The sequence below is a fragment of the Symphalangus syndactylus genome, chromosome 22, assembly GCF_028878055.3.
Source record: "Symphalangus syndactylus isolate Jambi chromosome 22, NHGRI_mSymSyn1-v2.1_pri, whole genome shotgun sequence".
Taxonomy (NCBI): Eukaryota; Metazoa; Chordata; class Mammalia; order Primates; family Hylobatidae; genus Symphalangus; species Symphalangus syndactylus.
In genome coordinates, this window is record NC_072444.2 from 14,142,119 (window position 1) to 14,161,930 (window position 19,812).

Here is a 19,812-nt window from a genome sequence, read left to right on the forward strand (position 1 = left end):
GATGGCTCTGGCTGCTGTGCCAGGAATGAAGGAACAGCAACACCAGCCAGTAGGCTGTTGCGGTAATTCAGGCAAGATATCGTGGTGGCTTGGATCAGGGAGGTAATTGTGGAAGTGGGGTGAAGGGGTGGTTTCAGGATATATCTTGACAGGAAAGCTGACAGAACTTCCTGACAGATTGGATGTGGGGAATGAGAGAAACAGAGGAGTCAGGGATGAGTCCAAGATTTTTCACTTGAGCATCTGCAAGGATGGAGTTGCCATGAATTGGCATGGGGAAGACTGTGCTTATGCAAATCAGGCTTGGGGTGGAAAATCCAGAGTTCAGGTCTCGATGTGTTGGATTTGAGGCGTGTGTTAGTCATTCAGTTGGAGAAGTCAAATATGCAGTTGGATTATATGAGGCTACAACTCAGGAAGAAAGTCTCAGCTGGAAATATAAATTGCAGAGTCAAGGCCAGGTGAGGTGGCTCATGCCTGTAATCCCAGCACTTTAGGAGGCCAAGGCGGGCAGATCACTTGAAGCCAGGAGTTCGAGACCAGCCTGGCCAACATGGCAAAACACCGTCTGTACTAAAAATACAACAGTTAGTGGACATGGTGGCAGGTGCCTGTAATCCCAGCTACTCAGGAGGCTGAGGCAAGAGAATCACTTGAACTCGGGAGGCGGAGGTTGCAATGAGCTGAGATTGTGCCACTGCACTCCAGCCTGGGGGACGGAATGAGACTCCATCTCAAAACAAAACAAAACAAAACAAAAATTATAGAGTCATTAGTGTGTAACTGACATCTGAAGAACCTGGATGAGAGCACCAAGGAAAGATTGGAATAAAGGAGTGGGTGTGAAGTGTGGTCCAAGAGAGGGGTCAGAGGTCAGAGCAGGAGAAACAGGGCCAAGGAGAGCAGGCCAGGCCAGGAGGTGACCAAGCAGAAGATCAAGGAGAACGATTAGGGTCCATGGGCCCCATTGGGTTTTGGGGCACCTTGGTGGGATGATAAGGGTGTTGGCCTCTGGGACAGTAGGTGTGGGAGCTGCAGAATTATTTTAAGCCTAATGTATCAGTAAGATTGCCATTGGAAAGAAAAGTAGAGACACAAAAATTAGGTTGTTTAAGGTTTTATGAAGATTCAACGGGCCTAGGCTGTATTGCACACCTCCAACATGGCAGCCGGCTCCAGCTGATGTGTGGAAGCTATCTGGAGTGCTGATTGGAGAGGGAGTCTGAGGCTGTAGAAAAAGTTCTGCAGTCAATTAGCAATGTCTGATGTGGGTCAGGCCTAGAAATGGTGGCTCCAGTGTCATCCTAGTTCTAGACCAGTGGATCTCAGCAGCAGTCATTTAGAAATGTGTGGAGGCGTTTTTGGTTGTCACTATGACTTGGGCCAAAGTAGGGGTAAGGTGAGAAGGAGGGGGATACTCCTGACATTTTGTGGTGGGAATCAGAGATGCCAAGTGTCCCGGAGAGTGAAGGACTTTCCTGGATAATGAAGGGTCATCCTATCCCAGATGAAACACTGGTCACTAATGACATTCTGGGTTTGATGCTGTAAGCAAAACACTCAACATTCATGTAAGGATTTGAGCCTCTGGACTCCTCTCCTGACTTTGCCTTCATGGTCTTGAAACCTCCTGGCTCCCTCCCCTAATGCATTCTTTCTCTGAAGGTCAGTCAAACAGAATCTATTTGTCCTTCCAGAAGCTGTGCCATTTCCTGCTGGTTCAGTATTGAGGGTAGGAAACCAAAAGGGACACAAGCAAGTCTCATTAATTTTTTTTTTTTTTTTTTGAGATGGAGTCTCGCTCTGTTGCCAGGCTGGAGTGCAGTGGCACTATCTCAGCTCAGTGCAGCTTCCACCCCCCAGGTTCAAGTGATTCTCCTGCCTCAGTCTCCAAAGTAGCTGGGACTACAGGCGCATGCCACCATGCCCAGCTAATTTTTTTGTATTTTTAGTAGAGACGGGGTTTCACCATGTTGGCCAGGATGGTCTCGATCTCTTGACCTTGTGATCCACCCTCTTCAGCCCCACAAAGTGCTGGGATTACAGGCGTGAGCCACCGTGCCAGGCAGCAAATCTCATTAATTTATCTCCTACCCAGACTCTTTCCTGCATGATTTACTTCTCTATTTCATTTTTCTCTTCCATTCATTCATCCATTCATTGATTTGGCAAGCACATCTATTGAGCACTTCCTTGCAAATTCAACATTCTCCGGGGATCAAGGGCACATGCGTACACTGGGTGACTAGTGGAGATCACGACAAACTAGAAAGTATGTGCCTGTCTGAAGGGGGCAGCCACTACCCCACCCCAGCTGATTGTTGCTTTGGGGAAATGCAGGTCCAGGGTGCCATGTCTTCTAATTTTTTAAAGAAAAGCCAGACACCTAGATTTTCATATGGAACTCCCCCACACCACCTTTTTTGAGACAGGATCTCACCCAGGCTGGAGTGCAGTGGTATAAACAGGGCTCACTGCAGCCTCAACCTCCTGGGCTCAAGCAGTCCTCCTGCTCCAGCCTCCTATGTAGCTAGGACCACAGGTGCACGCCACCACACCTGGCTAACTTAAAAAAAAGTTTTTTTTGTAGAGACAGAGTCTCACTTTGTTGCCCAGGCTGGTCTCGAACTCCTGGGCTCAAGCAATCCTCCTGCCTCAACCACCCAAAGTGCTGGGATTACAGCTGTGAGCCACAGCACCCGGCCAAAACTCCCAATTTTCAATATCAGCAACATATTCACATTTTTCTAAGACACAATAGGGAGACAAAATATATTTGCAGCCCACCCGTTTTTGACCTCTAAGGCCAGGCAAAGGTTGAAACTCATCACCTCTCCCTTCTTAGGGCTAACCATGAGTACAGAGGCAGACACCAAAATGTATGTTTTTAGAAAGGGGTAGGTATAAAACACCGTGGGAACATAGGAAGTGTGTCTCAATATGACTATAAAAGTCAAAGGAGGCTTCGTGGAAGAGAAAGTATTTGAGCTGAGAATGGAAAGTCTAATAGGAGGAGTTTGGTAGGCAAGTCAGGAGAGTCATTTCAAGCAGAAAGAAATGGCACACGCAAAGTGTGGAAGTGGGAGTGAGCACGATGCTCTGGGAACTGTAGCTGGAGTACCAGGAAGCAGACCACGAAGGATACCATGGTGACAGGGGAGAAAGTTGACTGTTCTCAGTTGTCCTTTTACCTGGCTGTCAGAATGATTTGCCATTTGCAGAGCATGCTCGCTGATGCAGTAACTGAAATGCCCTCGAGGTGGCGCACAGAAGCAGCGAGCCCGGCCTCCAGACGCCTCTACTCAGACCTGGGGCAGGAGGATTTTCTAAGGACTGGTGCGGTGCGGGCACATCCGGGGAGCAGAAGGAAGCTGTTGATAAATCCAACCTCTAACCCCGGCCGATGATGCCCTCTCTGCAGTTTGGCTCAGTTCCCAGGCGTGTGCATTGAAAGCAAAATGAGTGTGGCTGCCTGAAATGCTGCCCAGACACGAATTCCAGCTGGCCAGCCAGCTCCTAACCGGGGAGGCGGGACCAGGGCTGGGTGTGCCCTGCCAGGAAGGTGGGAAGAAATGCTCCAAACAGCCTAGTCTTGCTCAGGTAGGAGGACTCTGGAAACCTCTCTTTTAAAGACACAGTTGATGTGTTGAAAAGAATTTGGAAGGGCGACAGACAGGTTCGTGGTCTGACTATACTCTTTGCTAGTTGGATGGATAACTTGGGACAGTAACTTGGATGGATAATTCAGTTCAGCTCTCTGAGCTTCAATCTATTGATCTGTAAAATGGAGACAATTATGAACCCCTCTCAAGGTCATTGTGAGGATTAAATGAGGTAATGAAATACCCAGCACTGTTCCCAAACCATGTAAATGCTCAATAAATACATAATACTTTGTAATAATACTCACATGAAACCTGGTTATCTATGTAAACTGCCTAATACTTTGTCACTTAGTTGCTTTCATCTGCCCCATAAGATGGGTATTATTGTTATTCCCATTTTACGTGTGAAAAAAAATTGAGGCACCTAGGGGTTAAGGAACTCACCCAAGGTCACATAGCTACAAAGTGTTGGTATCAGGCTGTGAACCTGGGAGTTTGACTCCAGAGCCTAGGTTCTTAATAAGTAAACCAACTCAGTGCAGTCATTTCAAAAATGACCACCATTATTACTGTTATTCACTGGGGCTCCTTCAAAGCAGCATGTTGCAGGCTCCCCTGATGGTTTTCCTGTGGTGAGTCATAGCTGTTGAGAATGTGCAATGGCGTACACAGGTTGGCGAGGCACCATCCCAGCTGCAGGAGATGGCGTTGCCTGGGTCCTGGAAGTTGACAGAGGCTGGCTTTGAGAGAGAGATCCCTCTCGTACTCCCAGAGAGAGAGATCCCTCTCAGGCCCAGAGAGTGGGGCCACTGTCCTTCCAAAGAGGACCTTCCTCTTTCCACATTTCAGCCCTGGGGGACCCTCTGGGTGTGCCTTTCATCTCTCTGTGGTCAATTCCTCAATTCATCATGTATTCATTCATTTATTCAGTCATCCATCCATTTAGCAATGATGTATCAAGTGTCCACCTAGAGCACTGTTACAGGAACTGGAATGCAGTGGTGAACCCATGACAGGGTCCCAATACTCTGGAGCCTGTAATCTGCAGATGGAGGCAGACGATGTTTATAAACACATAAACAAGTTAATCATACACTTGGATAAGTGCTGTAAAAGAGAGAAATCAGGTGATGTGCTAGAGAATTACCGGGCGGGGACCGTCAGCCTCGGCTGAGGTGGTGAGGGAAGGCCTCCCTCTTGTGAGCTGAGACCTGGAGGAGGAAGAGCATTCCAGGAAGGAAGACCAGCCTGTGCAAAGGCCCGGCAGTGGGAGGGATGGGTATGTTTAAGGAACAGAAAGAAGCAGAACTGTGGAGGCCTTCCGTAAACCATGCGGAGAGCATGGCATAAGATTACATCAGAAAGCGGGTAGGGGCAGGACGTGCAGGGGCTGGGAGGCTGTGGTGAGCTTTTGGTTTTGTTTTTGTTTGTTTTTTTTGAAGACACAGTCTCGCTCGGTCACTCAGGCTGATGTGCAATGGCGTGATCTCGGCTCACTACAGCCTTCACCTCCCGGGTTCAAGCGATTCTTGTGCCTCAGCCTTTTGAGTAGCTGGGATTACAGGCGTGCGCCACCATATCCAGCTAATTTTTATATGTTTAGTACAGACAGTGTTTTGCCACGTTGGCCAGGCTGGTCTCGAACTCCTGACCACAAGTGATCCTCCCACCTCGATCTGCCAAAGTGCTGAAACTTTAGGCATGAGCCACTGCACCCGGCCAGGAGTTTTACTTTATTTTAAAAATAATTGGAAGCTGTTACACCACCAGTCCCCAACCTTTTTGGCACCAGGGACTGGTTTCATAGAAGACAGTTTTTCCATGGACCAGGGCTTGTGGGGGATGGTTTCAAGATGAAACTGTTCCACTTCAGGCCGGGCGCGGTGGCTCACGCTTGTAATCCCAGCACTTTGGGAGGCCGAGGCGGGCGGATCACGAGGTCAGGAGATCGAGATCACGGTGAAACCCCGTCTCTACTAAAAATACAAAAAATTAGCCGGGCGTGGTGGTGGGCGCCTGTAGTCCCAGCTACTCAGAGAGGCTGAGGCAGGAGAATGGTGTGAACCCAGGAGGCGGAGCTTGCAGTGAGCCGAGATTGCGCCACTGCACTCTAGCCTGGGTGACAGAGTGAGACTCCGTCTCAAGAAAAAAAAAAAAAAAAGAAACTCTTCCACTTCTGATCATCAGGCATTAGATTCTCGTAAGGAGCGTGCAACCTAGATCCCTCACATGCGCAGTTCACAACGGGGCCCACCTCCTGATGTGTGGCCTGGTTCCTAACAGGCCACAGACTGGTACCAGTCCGTGGCCCCAGGGGGTGGGAACCCCTGTGTTGGAGGGTTAGAAGCAGAGGAGTGACTTGATCAGCTGTGAATTTTTGAAAAGTCCCTCTGGCGGCCCTTTGGCAAATGGATTGTAGTGGGGGAAGAGGATACAGGGAAACCAGTTTTAGGGCTATTGTGACCATTCAGGCGAGAACCCAGTGACCAGGACCAGGCTTGGGGGCAGGAGCATCCGTTTTGGTTGCTGACAGCCCTGCTAGTTCATGCCCTGTCCAGCCTTTCCTCACCCAAACCTCCTGCTGCAATCTGACTCCAGGAGAAATCTGCGTGGATCTCAGCTTCCCTGTCCCTCCACCATGCTGCCAGGCAACCCAGTTGTCAGGCAGGGTCGGGTGGAATCAAGGCTAGATTAATCTAGGACAGTAAGTTTCAAACTGCATTAAAAATAAATAAATAAAAGCTAGGAAATGAATCCCTTTGGACAAAATTTTAGAAATTCAAAATGTAAACCTTATAAGAACAGAGTTTACCATCCCCGGCCCACCTCACCGGTATGCACGGAGGCACTTTTGAGGAACCTCAAGTCTCTAGAGAACGCAAAAATCCCAAAGGTCCAGGGGTCTGGAGTGAAAGAGGAGATCCAAGGTCAGGCCAAACAGCAAGAGGTGGGGGACAGGGAGGTCACCAGCAGAGTCCACACTGAGCTGTGCCCAGCAGGATGTTGGATGGGATTCCCTGGTAACTCCAGGTTGTTGATCCTGAGAAGCCTGGGCTACTCAGTCAGTCTCACTCTCAGATACAACTCTCTGGGCCTGAGAGACTTTGTCAGAAGTCCAGAATCCTCTTCTTCCTGAAAGGAAGTAGCATGTCCACAGCCTGAAAGTGAACATGAGAAGCAGCTGTGGATCCAGGCCCCAAGTCTGCCTGGTGCAGCTGCCCAGGCTGTGCACTGTATAATTACAGGAGGTACCAAGCTAATAATGTAGATGGTGCCTCCTGGAGTGAGGAAATGCAGCAGCTCTCTGGGTGCTTCCACAAGGGCTCAGTTTGGTAAGACCCTCGAGTGGGTCTTAATTTCACTCCAGGAGGGGGCCTTAATTTTTTCAACTCTGATGAGTCCACTGTTTTCAGAGCAGAGATATAGGGGCTGGCTGGCAGATTCTGATGGGTTATTGAAAAAAGAGGTGAGAAGAGCAGAGGAATGAAGACAGAGACTTCCTGATTTCCTGGCTCCTACCCTAAGAATAGTGCAAAAACATCTTGGGAGGGAGGGAGTTGTGCAACTATCACAAAGTCATGCCAGGCACAGTGACTCATGCCTGTAATCCCAGCACATTGGGAGGCCAAAGCGAGTGGATCACCTGAGGCCAGGAGTTTGAGTCCAGCCTGAGCAACATATTGAGACCCCCATTTCTACAAAAAAAAAAAATAGTATGGTGTGGCGGTATCTGCCTGTAGTCAGTCCTAGCTACTTGGGAGGCTGAGGCGGGAGGATTGTTTGAGCCCAGGAGTTTGAGATTGCAGTGAGCTATGATTGACACACTTCACTTCTTCAAGGCTCCGTTCCATCATCTGTAAAATGGGCCCAGTAATTTGTAACTTTTAGGGTTATCAAGAAGAATAAACAGCAGACCTGTGGTAAATGGTGGCTTTTGTTTTACTATCCTTAACAAACCCCAGAGTCTGGTTAGATCCTTTCTCTCCAACTCCCTCTCCTTCTTATAAGCTCCCTCACCCTCACACTACAGCTGCATTGAGCCCTTTGACATTGCCCATGCAAACCTTGGTCTTCCACACTTCCATGCATTTCTGCCAAGAATGCATTTTTTGGCCGGGCACAGTAGCTCATGCCTGTAATCCCAACACTTTGGGAGGCCAAGGCGGGTGGATCACCTGAGGTCAGGGGTTCAAGACCAGCCTGGCCAACATGGCAAAACCCCATCTCTACTAAAAATACAAAAATTAGCCAGGCGTGGTGGTGCACACCTGTAATCCCAGCTACTAGGGAGGCTGAGGCAGGAGAATCACTTGAATCCAGGAGGTGGAGGTTACAGTGAGCCAAGATTGTGCCACTGCACTCCAGCCTGGATGACAGAGTGAGACTCCCTCTCAAAAAAAAAAAAAAAAAAAAAAAAAAAAAAAAAAAGATTTCTCACATCACAAAAGTAGATATATTCTTTATAGAAGATTTAGCAAATAGGCATAAGCAAACGAAGAAAATGAAATCTCGTATCATTCCATCTCAGAGAGATAATTGCTATTAACATGGTATTATGGGCTGAATGTTTGTGACCCCTTAAAATTCATATATTGAAATCCCAAACTCCATCGTGACTGTATTTGAGGATAGGGCCTTCATTAAGGTTAAATGAGGTCATAAGGGTGGAGCCCTGATCCAATAGGATTAGTGACCCTATGAGAAGAGACACCATGTGAATACAACGAGAAGACTGCCATTCACAAGCAGAGAGAGCCCTCACCAGAAAGCAAATTGGCCAGCAACTTGATCTTGGGCTTCCCAGCCTCCAGAACCATGAGAAATAAATTTCTGCTAGCAAAGCCTCCCAGTCCCATATTTTGTTATGACAGCTTGAGCCACATAGTTAGCCTTCTAAATGTCTGTGCATATATGGATATATATATATATATATATATATATATATTAAAACAAAACCTGAATGAGATAATTCTTAGTACATCACAGATTATAGCATAGGTGTTGGCTGGGTGTGGTGGCTCACACCTGTAATCCCAGCACTTTGGGAGGCCAAGGCAGGTGGATTGCTTGAGTCTAGGAATTTTAGACCAGCCTGGGCAACATGGTGAGATCACATCTCCACAAAAAAAATGTAAAAATTAGCCCGGCATGATGGTGTGCTCCTGTGGTCCCAGCTCCTTGGAGGCTAAGGTGGGAGGATTGCCTGAGCCCAAGAGGTCAAGGCTGTAGTAAACCATGATTGCACCACTGCACTCCAGCCTGGGTGACAGAGACAGAGACCCTGTCTCAAAAATAAAATAAATTAATAAAAAGAGCATAGGTGTTAGAATTAGACAGATGTGGATTCAAATCGTGGTGGTGTATAGCCTTAGGCAAATCTCAGTGGTGTACCTCTCTGGGTTTATTTCCTCGTCTTTAAATGGAGGTGATGAGAGTATCTACCTCCTGGGACTGCTATGAAGATTAAATTGGAAAATTCTTGTAAAGTGCCTGGCACAGTTCTGGCATCTAGTAAAGCCAGCCCTTTTAAATGGTGGTAGATAGTCACTATTCACTAGACTGTAAGCCCCTTGTGGGAAGGAGCTTTGCTGACTTATCTGCATTATCCCTTGTTCTTGCCAGGTGCCTGGAGAATAGGTGTCTAATAAATATTTAGTGAATGAGTGAATAAACAGTTCATATATTTAGGAGAGCATAGATACAGAGCAGCTAGCACAGTGCATAATCAATTGCATATAATTATTGGTGGTGTTACACTGTTTTATAATGAGTAAAGCACAGTGGCTGGTTAAGAGCTGACTGCCTGGGTTTGAATTCTGTTTCTACTGGTTCGTCGATGTGTTACCTGAGCCAAGTGCACCTTTAGATACATCTTTCTCTACCATGCACTTTAAAATGCGTCTCTCAAATGGGGATAAGAATAGTATAAACCTCATGGGTTTGTCACGAGGATTAAATGAGATGATCCATGTCAACTGCCTAAAATAGTACCTACCTCATGGGGTTGTTATGAGGATTATAGGAGATCATCCATCAAGACATCTAGAATGCTGCTCAATAAATGCTTTACTCTCTTAATGTCAAATGTCTGTTACTGATTGTCATTCTCAGATCAAACAGCAGCAAATCAAAAGCGGAGAGCCCCAAAACACCCAGCAGCCCCTTGACCCCCACGTTTGCCTCTTCCATCTGTCTCCTGGCCCCCTGCTATCTCACAGGGGGCTCTGTCCGGGACAAGTGTGTGGAGATGCTGTCAGCAGCCCTGAAGGCGGACGGTGAGAGAGCCTGGGCTAGGGATGAGGGAGGGAAGGAGTCCCTTTTCCCAATCTCACCAAGGGCAGATGAAATTCAGACTTTCTCAGCACCCCAAGGGATGGTACAGGAACACTCTAGTCCCTGGTACAAGCAGGCTTCACTGCCTACATTGTGTCTGGCTGATACCTGTATTTCTCAAATCTCTTTTAGATGATTACAAGGACTACGGAGTCAACTGTGACAAAATGGCATCAGAAATCGAAGATCATATCCTTGAACCGTGCTGGGGCTGTGGGTGTCTGCACCGTCTAGCAGCACCCCTCCAAGGTGCAAGCAAGCTGGGAGAGTGAGGAAGGAGAGGAAGGGCTCCGGGAACAGCCCCTGCTCTGCCCCTGAACCAGAGTTCTTAATTCTATCTAACATTCATTATTATTTTACACCTGCCAGCAAAACTTGAAAATGAGCAGTACCTCATTCAGTGTTGATAACAACCCCACAGTAAGTTCCCTGATTTATCCAGTTTCATGGGTGAAGTCACTGAGACTCAGAGAGGTCAAATCATTTCCCAAAGTCCATACGGCTAACAGTAGTAGCAGAGATGGGATCTGAACCCAGAAAGTGTGACCCTGCAACTTGGAGGCTCAGCAGCTGTGCCAGCTAGGCTGTGTAATAGCGTGCCTCAGTTGGCCAAGTCGTTACTTCCAGGAACAGACTAGACTGAGAGGTCAGCATTTCCCATGCTCAGCCTTTTCCCTTCTCCCATCCTCTGATGTTAACAGCTCCCCCCCCTTTTTTTTTTTTTTTTTTTTTTTTTTTTGAGACAGAGTTTCACTCTTGTTGCCCAGGCTGGAGTGCAATGGCGCAATCTTGCCTCACTGCAACCTACAACTTCTGGGTTCAAGTGATTCTCCTGCCTCAGCCTCTCAAGTAGCTGGAATTACAGGCATGCACCATCACACCTGGCTAATTTTGTACTTTTAGTAGAGATGGGGTTTCACGATGTTGGTCAGGCTGGTCTCGAACTCCTGACCTCAGGTGATGCACCCCCCCCCCTTTGCATCCCAAAGTGCTGGGATTACAGGCGTGAGCCACCACACCCAGCGCCCCACCCTCCGTTTTTTTACTCCCAAGTATATATCAAGCACTGCAATGGCCAGTTGACACTTCCTACCTCTGTTAGCTCTCACAGCATTCTCTGTGAGGCAGGGACTGTTTCCATTTTACGGACAAGAAGTCTGAGGCTCAGAACTACTCGGTGTCAAAGCAGGACTGGAGACTTTGTCTTTGGATTCCATGTACTGAATCCTTTCCATGTGCCCCCCGCTCCCCAACTTCTCACCTGAAAGGGGCCTTGTGTAGACAAGAGAGGTGACCACCACTGGGATATATTAATAGATCTGTTGCACCAAAAGATGTTTGGCTTCGGAGAAAAAAAATCTCTCCTCACTTGGCCCCCACTGAATGAAAACGTGGAGCTTCTTTTACTAGAGACAAAGGTTTACATGGTGTTGGAGGGGGGAGACAGTCAGGGGACAGGAAGTCTAAGTGTCACACCGAGATGTGAGCGACCCTTTTGAGGGCTCCTGGGTTCTACCTGGGGAGTTCAGCAGGGTCCGTTGGGGAGGGCCAGGGGCCGATCTGCAGAGGACAAATTTGCGTTTCCATCTCCTTCCTGTGGCTTACCCTAATTCCCTCCAACTCATTTTCTGGTGGTTCCTCTCTACTCTCATTTAATGATTAATCAGCAATACCTCAACAAGTCTGGAGACATTCAGCACCTCAAAAAGTACATTTTCACCATTTCTCGTTAATTCAGGAAGGCAGAACACAAGGTATCAGAACTATCATGAGTTTCATCTTCATTTTCTCCTGAACAGTCATACCCCCAAGCAGGTCCTTTCCACCTTTAAGCCCAGTTTGAAACAACAGCAGATGGTCCAGTACAAAGTTCCACTCCGAGCCTTTCCTCCATCCACTGAAAGTTCCTCTTTTTTTTTTTTTTTTTTTTTTTGAGATGGAAGCTTGCTCTGTTGCCCAGGCTGGAGTGCAGTGGCATGATCTCAGCTCACTGCAACCTCTGCCTTCTGGGTTCAAGTGATTCTGCTGCCTCAGCCTCCCAAGCAGCTGGGATTACAGGTGCCCACCACCACACCTGGCTAATTTTGTTGTATTTTTGGTAGAGATGGGGTTTCACCATGTTGGCCAGGCTGGTCTCGAATTCCTGACCTCGGGTGATCCGCCCTCCTCAGCCTCGTAAAATGCTGGGATTACAGGCGTGAGCCACCACCCCCAGCCTGAATGTCCCTCTTCTAAAGGAGAGGAAATCAAAGCTGCATCAAACCCTTTAGCCCTTTGTTCTTAGCTAGCTGGAGGTCAGGGGGAGGGTACATTTGGGGGCTGGACTGCTCCATGTCCTAAAATAGATCTGTCCTCTTTGGAGTGGCCCTGTGCTAACAATGCAGCCAAAAGTTCCTCTGAGGGGCCGGTGCCCCTGGGCTGCTCTCCACCTCATCCCCTCCTGTGGCCTTGGGACGTGGAGACGGAGTCAGAAAGAGGCTGGTGAAAGTATCGCCAGCCCTGCTGGCTCCACATATCAATACACCCCAGGAATCCCGAGTGGTACATTTTAAAACACATTTTTTGGCTTTCACATGCATTGTGGCATATTCTTTGCTTTTCACACTTTTATTGTACAAACAACATTAAAACAATAACAGAAAAAAGAAAGAATACCACCTCCCCTCCCACTACTTCTAGCAAGTCATCTGTTTTCATTTTTCCACATTCCCCGCAGTCTCTTTCTTGTATATGGCTTTTCCCAGCAACAGCTTTGTCTTCCTGATCTTCTTTGGCTCAGGAGACCAAGAAAATGAGGCTGTGTTCCCTGAGCTCCTCCAGAGGGTGGAGGGAGTGGGAGGCTCGGAGGCCTGCCTAGGATGCAGTGTTTGGACAGAAACTCTGTGGTTGGTGGCCAGGGATGACTTCCTGCCGGGTGAGTGGAGAGAGTGTTACCGTCAGGAGGGGTCTGGCTTCCAGCCCTGTCTCTGCCGGGAATTTGCCCAGTGGCCTTGAGCAAGGTCCTGCACCCTTTCTAAGCCCCAGCTGCCTCATCTATTAATGGGAGAAGTAACTCTGACCAGCAGTTCCCAGCGTGGGTTCCATGGGATGGTAACAGGTCTTGTAGGGGAAAGGACGGAGGGGAAGGGGGCTCTATAATCAAATTTATTGGGAACACCAGATTAAACAAAGCTCAGTGGTTTCTTTTTTGCAATACTTCTTAGAGCCTTAAACATTTGGCTCTTAATCTTTTCCTCTGATAGCTGGACTCAACCTCCAGGGGCCCTTCCAAACTAGAAGTTATCCGCATCCTTGTCATCATCTTAGCAGCCCATACATGTTGAGCATTTGATATGTCCCAGACGCCACACTAGTGCATCATGTGGCTTAGCTCACAGAATCCTTGTATTTTATAAATACGGAAACTCGGGCATGTAGAGGTTGTGTGACTCACCTGAGGTCACACAAGAGGCTCAGACAAACCCAGGGTCCTGGTGTCCCTGACACTATAGTGCTTGCTATGATCTGATCTTACCCTAGAAGCTACTTTTCTTCTTGCTACTTGGCTGACCACAAATGCCCAAGAGAGATCCCCACTTGGGGAGTCAGAGGTCACAAAAGAAGGGCCCAACCCCTGTAGAAGTCCAGGGAGAGGAAAAAAGGGTTCTGGAGCTCCTCAGGCGTCAGGGCCAGGCCTGCACCCTTCTGTGCCCCTCCATGAACGGCTGGCCGGCCCTTGACTGTGTCACATATCTACCAAGAGCTCAAGAGCACCGACATGAAGTACCGGAACCGCGTGCGCAGCCGCATTAGCAACCTCAAGGACCCCAGGAACCCCGGCCTGCGGCGGAACGTGCTCAGTGGGGCCATCTCCGCAGGGCTCATAGCCAAGATGACGGCAGAGGTGAGAACAGGGCATCTGCATGGTGGGGCAGGAAGCCAGGTCCCCCCAGCCCTGCCTAGTGCAGCGGGTCAGTGGCTCATGACTCAGCAGCGATGAACCAGGGAGCTTTTCCAACCAGCCTCATCTCAGCCTCCCCACCGGGCTCTGGACTAGCAGGAGCCTGAACACAGCTAATACGTTCTAAGTGCTGTGCTAAGTGTGTTCAGCGAATTGGCCAAGTTTATGTTCACACCAACTGAGATAGAAAGGTGTATTATCCCCATTCTACAGATGAGGATCCTGAGGCTCAGAGGAGTAAACGGATTTGCCCATGCACACAGCTAGAAAGAGTTGAAGCCAGGAGGCAAGCTGTCTGGCCCCAGAGCTAGATTGTGTGGTATGTGTGGGAGCTGTACGTGTGAAGTGCGTGTCTGATGTGTGTGGTACGTATGATGTGTGAGGTGTGTAGTGGATATATGTGGGGTGTGTGTGTGTGGTGTGTATATGTGGAGTGTGTGTGTGGTATGTTTGTGTGTGTATGTACGGAGCATGTGTGTATGGTATATATTAGGGATCCCTAACCCTCGGGCCACCAGCTGATACCTGTTGGGAACCAGGACACACAACAGGAGGTGAGCAGTGGGCAAGTGAGCGAAGCTGCATCTGTATTTACAGCCTCTCCCCATCACTCGCATTACCGCCTGAGTGCCGCCTCCTGTCAGATCAGTGGCGGCATTAGATTCTCATAGGAGTGCAAACCCTATTGTGAACTGTGCGTGTGAGGAATCCAGGTTCCCCGCTCCTCAGGAGAATCTAATGCCTGATGATCTGTCCCTGTCTCCCAGCACCCCAAGTGGGAACCATCTAGTTGCAGGAAAACAAGGGATCTCAGGGCTCCCACTAATTCTACATTATGGTGAGTTGAATAATTATTTCATTATATATATCACAATGTAATAATAATAGAAATAAAGTGCACAATAAATGTAATGTACTTGAATAGTCCTGAAACCATCCCCTACCCCGTCTGTGGAAAAACTCTGCCAGGAAACCAGTCCCTGGTGCCAAAAAGGTTGGGGACCACTGGTGTATATGATGTGTGGAGTGTGGGGGCTGTGTATGTGTGGAGTGGGTGTGTGTGTGGTGTGTATGATGTGTGAGGTGTGTTTGGTGTTTAGTATATGTGTGTGGTATGTATGATGTGTGGAGTGTGTGTGGTGTGTTTGATGTGTGGAATGTGTGTGTATGATGTGTGAAGTGTGTGTGTGTGATGTGTGGAGTGTGTGTATGATGTGTGGAGTGTGTGTGTATGATGTGTGGAGTGTGTGTGTATTGTGTATGATGTGTGGAATGTGTGTGATGTGTGGAGTGTGTGTATGATGTGTGGAGTGTGTGTGTATGATGTGTGGAGTGTGTGTGTATGATGTGTGGAGTGTGTTTTGTGTATGATGTGTGGAGTGTGTTTTGTGTATGATGTGTGGAGTGTGTTTTGTGTATGATGTGTGGAGTGTGTTTTGTGTATGATGTGTGGAGTGTGTGTGTATTGTGTATGATGTGTGGAGTGTGTGTGTATGATGTGTGGAGTGTGTGTGCACTGTGTATGATGTGTGGAGTGTGTGTGTATGATGTGTGGAGTGTGTGTGTATGATGTGTGGAGTGTGTGTGTATGATGTGTGTGTGTGTGTGTGTGTGATGTGTGGAGTGTGTGTGTGTGATGTGTGGAGTGTGTGTGGTGTGTATAATGTATGGAGTATGTGTATGATGTGTGGAGTGTGTGTATGTGTGTATGATGTGTGGAGTGTGTGTGCACTGTGTATGATGTGTGGAGTATGTGTGTATGATGTGTGGAGTGTGTGTGTATGATGTGTGGAGTGTGTTTTGTGTATGATGTGTGGAGTGTGTGTATGTGTGTATGATGTGTGGAGTATGTGTGTATTGTGTATGATGTGTGGAGTGTGTGTGCACTGTGTATGATGTGTGGAGTATGTGTGTATTCTGTATGATGTGTGGAGTGTGTGTGTATGATGTGTGGAGTGTGTGTGTATGATGTGTGGAGTGTGTGTATGTGTGTATGATGTGTGGAGTGTGTTTTGTGTATGATGTGTGGAGTGTGTTTTGTGTATGATGTGTGGAGTGTGTGTGTATGATGTGTGGAGTGTGTGTGTATTGTGTATGATGTGTGGAGTGTGTGTGTATGATGTGTGGAGTGTGTGTGCACTGTGTATGATGTGTGGAGTGTGTGTGTATGATATGTGGAGTGTGTGTGTATGATGTGTGGAGTGTGTGTGTATGATTGTGTGTGTGTGTGTGTGATGTGTGGAGTGTGTGTGTGTGATGTGTGGAGTGTGTGTGGTGTGTATAATGTATGGAGTATGTGTATGATGTGTGGAGTGTGTGCGGTGTGTATGATGTGTGGAGTGTGTTTTGTGTATGATGTGTGGAGTGTGTTTTGTGTATGATGTGTGGAGTGTGTTTTGTGTATGATGTGTGGAGTGTGTGTGTATTGTGTATGATGTGTGGAGTGTGTGTGCACTGTGTATGATGTGTGGAGTATGTGTGCACTGTGTATGATGTGTGGAGTGTGTGTGTATGATGTGTGGAGTGTGTGTGTATGATGTGTGGAGTGTGTGTGTATGATGTGTGTGTGTGTGTGTGTGTGTGATGTGTGGAGTGTGTGTGTGTGATGTGTGGAGTGTGTGTGTATGATGTATGGAGTATGTGTGTGATGTGTGGAGTGTGTGTGGTGTGTATGATGTGTGGAGTGTGTGTGTATGATGTGTGGAGTGAGTGTATGTGTGTATGATGTGTGGAGTATGTGTGCACTGTGTATGATGTGTGGAGTGTGTGTGTATGATGTGTGGAGTGTGTGTGTATGATGTGTGGAGTGTGTGTGTATGATGTGTGTGTGTGTGATGTGTGGAGTGTGTGTGTGTGATGTGTGGAGTGTGTGTGGTGTGTATAATGTATGGAGTATGTGTATGATGTGTGGAGTGTGTGTGGTGTGTATGATGTGTGGAGTGTGTTTTGTGTATGATGTGTGGAGTGTGTTTTGTGTATGATGTGTGGAGTGTGTTTTGTGTATGATGTGTGGAGTGTGTGTGTATGATGTATGGAGTGTGTGTGTATTGTGTATGATGTGTGGAGTGTGTGTGCACTGTGTATGATGTGTGGAGTATGTGTGTATTGTGTATGATGTGTGGAGTGTGTGTGCACTGTGTATGATGTGTGGAGTATGTGTGTATTGTGTATGATGTGTGGAGTGTGTGTGTATGATGTGTGGAGTGTGTGTATGTGTGTATGATGTGTGGAGTGTGTTTTGTGTATGATGTGTGGAGTGTGTTTTGTGTATGATGTGTGGAGTGTGTGTATGTGTGTATGATGTGTGGAGTATGTGTGTATTGTGTATGATGTGTGGAGTGTGTGTGCACTGTGTATGATGTGTGGAGTATGTGTGTATTCTGTATGATGTGTGGAGTGTGTGTGTATGATGTGTGGAGTGTGTGTGTATGATGTGTGGAGTGTGTGTATGTGTGTATGATGTGTGGAGTGTGTTTTGTGTATGATGTGTGGAGTGTGTTTTGTGTATGATGTGTGGAGTGTGTGTGTATGATGTGTGGAGTGTGTGTGTATTGTGTATGATGTGTGGAGTGTGTGTGTATGATGTGTGGAGTGTGTGTGCACTGTGTATGATGTGTGGAGTATGTGTACACTGTGTATGATGTGTGGAGTGTGTGTGTATGATGTGTGGAGTGTGTGTGTATGATGTGTGGAGTGTGTGTGTATGATGTGTGTGTGTGTGTGTGTGTGATGTGTGGAGTGTGTGTGTGTGATGTGTGGAGTGTGTGTGGTGTGTATAATGTATGGAGTATGTGTATGATGTGTGGAGTGTGTGTGGTGTGTATGATGTGTGGAGTGTGTGTGGTGTGTATGATGTGTGGAGTGTGTTTTGTGTATGATGTGTGGAGTGTGTTTTGTGTATGATGTGTGGAGTGTGTGTGTATGATGTGTGGAGTGTGTGTGTATTGTGTATGATGTGTGGAGTGTGTGTGCACTGTGTATGATGTGTGGAGTATGTGTGCACTGTGTATGATGTGTGGAGTGTGTGTGTATGATGTGTGGAGTGTGTGTGTATGATGTGTGTGTGTGTGTGTGTGTGATGTGTGGAGTGTGTGTGTGTGATGTGTGGAGTGTGTGTGGTGTGTATAATGTATGGAGTATGTGTATGATGTGTGGAGTGTGTGTGGTGTGTATGATGTGTGGAGTGTGTTTTGTCTATGATGTGTGGAGTGTGTGTGTATGATGTGTGGAGTGTGTTTTGTGTATGATGTGTGGAGTGTGTTTTGTGTATGGTGTGTGGAGTGTGTGTGTATGATGTGTCATGTGAAGTATGTGTGTGGTGTGTGATTAGCATATGTGTGGCATGTGTGGTTTGTGTATGTGTGGCATGTGGAAGTGTGTGTCTGTGTTATGTAGTGTGTGTATGTACATTCTTCTGAGGAGAGGGTTCACTGCTTTCCTCAAACGCTCAAAACAAACAGCAAAGAGCCTTGGCTTTAGGATGAAATGGGGAACTTGGCACAGGTAGACCAGGGTTATCTTTCTGCCTAATTTAAAATAACTGATCTTTTTGGGTAAATAGCAACATATGCCTGGAGTTATAAATTGCAACTTGGCTTTACAGTGTGTCTTTCGTCAGTTCAGACTGCTACAACGAACATCGCCTGGGTGGTTTATAAATAACAGGCATTTATTCCTCACATTTCTTTTTTTTGTTTGCTTGTTTGTTTTTTTTTTTTTTTTTTTTTTTTTTTTTTTTTTTTTTTTTTTGAGACGGAGTCTCGCTCTGTCGCCCAGGCTGGAGTGCAGTGGCGCAGTCTTGGCTCACTGCAAGCTCCGCCTCCTGGGTTCGCACCATTCTCCTGCCTCAGCCTCTCCGAGTAGCTGGGACTACAGGCGCCCGCCACCACGCCCGGCTAATTTTTTTGTATTTTTAGTAGAGAAGGGGTTTCACTCTGGTCTCGATCTCCTGACCTTGTGATCCACCCGCCTCGGCCTCCCAAAGTGCTGGGATTACAAGCGTGAGCCACCGCGCCCGGCCTGTTTGCTTGTTTTTTTGAGATGGAGTCCACTCTTTTGCCCAGGCTGGAGTGTAGTGGCACAATCTCGGCTCACTGCAGCCTCCACCTCCCAGGTTCAAGTGATTCTCCTGCCTCAGCCTCCCGAGGAGCTGGGATTACAGAGGTGTGCCACCATGCCCGGCTAATTTTTGTATTTTTAGTAGAGATGGGATTTCACCATGTTGGCCAGGCTGGTCTCAAACTCCTGACCTCAGGTAATCCACCCGCCTCAGCCTCCCAAAGTGCTGGGATTACAGGCGTGAGCCACCACACCTGGCCTAGTTCTCACATTTCTAGAGATTGGACAGTCCAATATCAGGGCACCAGCAGATTCAGTGTCTAGTGAGGGCCTGCTTCCTCATAGACAGCCATCTTCTCACTGTAACCTCACATGGTGGAGGCGTCTTTCTCAGGCCCCTATTAGAGGGGCACTAATCCCCTGCACCAGGGCTCTGCCCTTGAGAGCTAATCACCTCCCAAAGACCCCCTAATAACCATTGCCTTGGGGTTAGGATTTCAACAGGCCGGGTGAGGTGGCTCATGCCTGTAATCCCAGCACTTTGGGAGGCCGAGGTGGGCAGAACTCCTGAGCTCAGGAATTCAAGATGGCAAAACCCTGTCTCTACTAAAAATACAAAAATTAGCCGGGCGTGGTGGCACACACCTGTAGTCCCAGCTACTTGGGAGGCTGAGGCAGGAGAATCGCTTGAACCCGGGAGGCAGAGGTTGCAGTGAGCTGAGATCCTGCCACTGTACTCCCAGCCTAGGCGACAGAGTAGGACTCCGTCTCAAAAAAAAAAAAAAAAAAAAGAAAGAAAAAAGAAAAATCATAGCTTGGGCTTGGGCTGCCTGCTGTGCAGGGAAGCGCCCATCAGGACCCATGTGGACGGTGTCT

The 19,812-nt window shown here is 47.7% G+C and overlaps 1 protein-coding gene across 4 annotated transcripts in view; it reads left to right on the forward strand.

Annotated features, from left to right (window-relative positions):
• TCEA3 (transcription elongation factor A3) overlaps positions 1–19,812 on the forward strand; it is a 48,738-nt gene that overhangs the window by 18,269 nt on the left and 10,657 nt on the right. For 3 of the 4 annotated variants that reach the window (XM_063631599.1, XM_063631600.1, XM_055261840.2), the window contains 3 exons: positions 9,717–9,880; positions 10,071–10,126; positions 13,666–13,821. In XM_063631599.1, coding sequence (XP_063487669.1) covers positions 9,717–9,880; positions 10,071–10,126; positions 13,666–13,821 — 376 coding nt within the window. Of the gene's footprint in view, positions 1–9,716; positions 9,881–10,070; positions 10,128–13,665; positions 13,822–19,812 lie in introns of all 4 variants that reach the window. The other variant, XM_055261838.2, reaches the window with a different exon arrangement.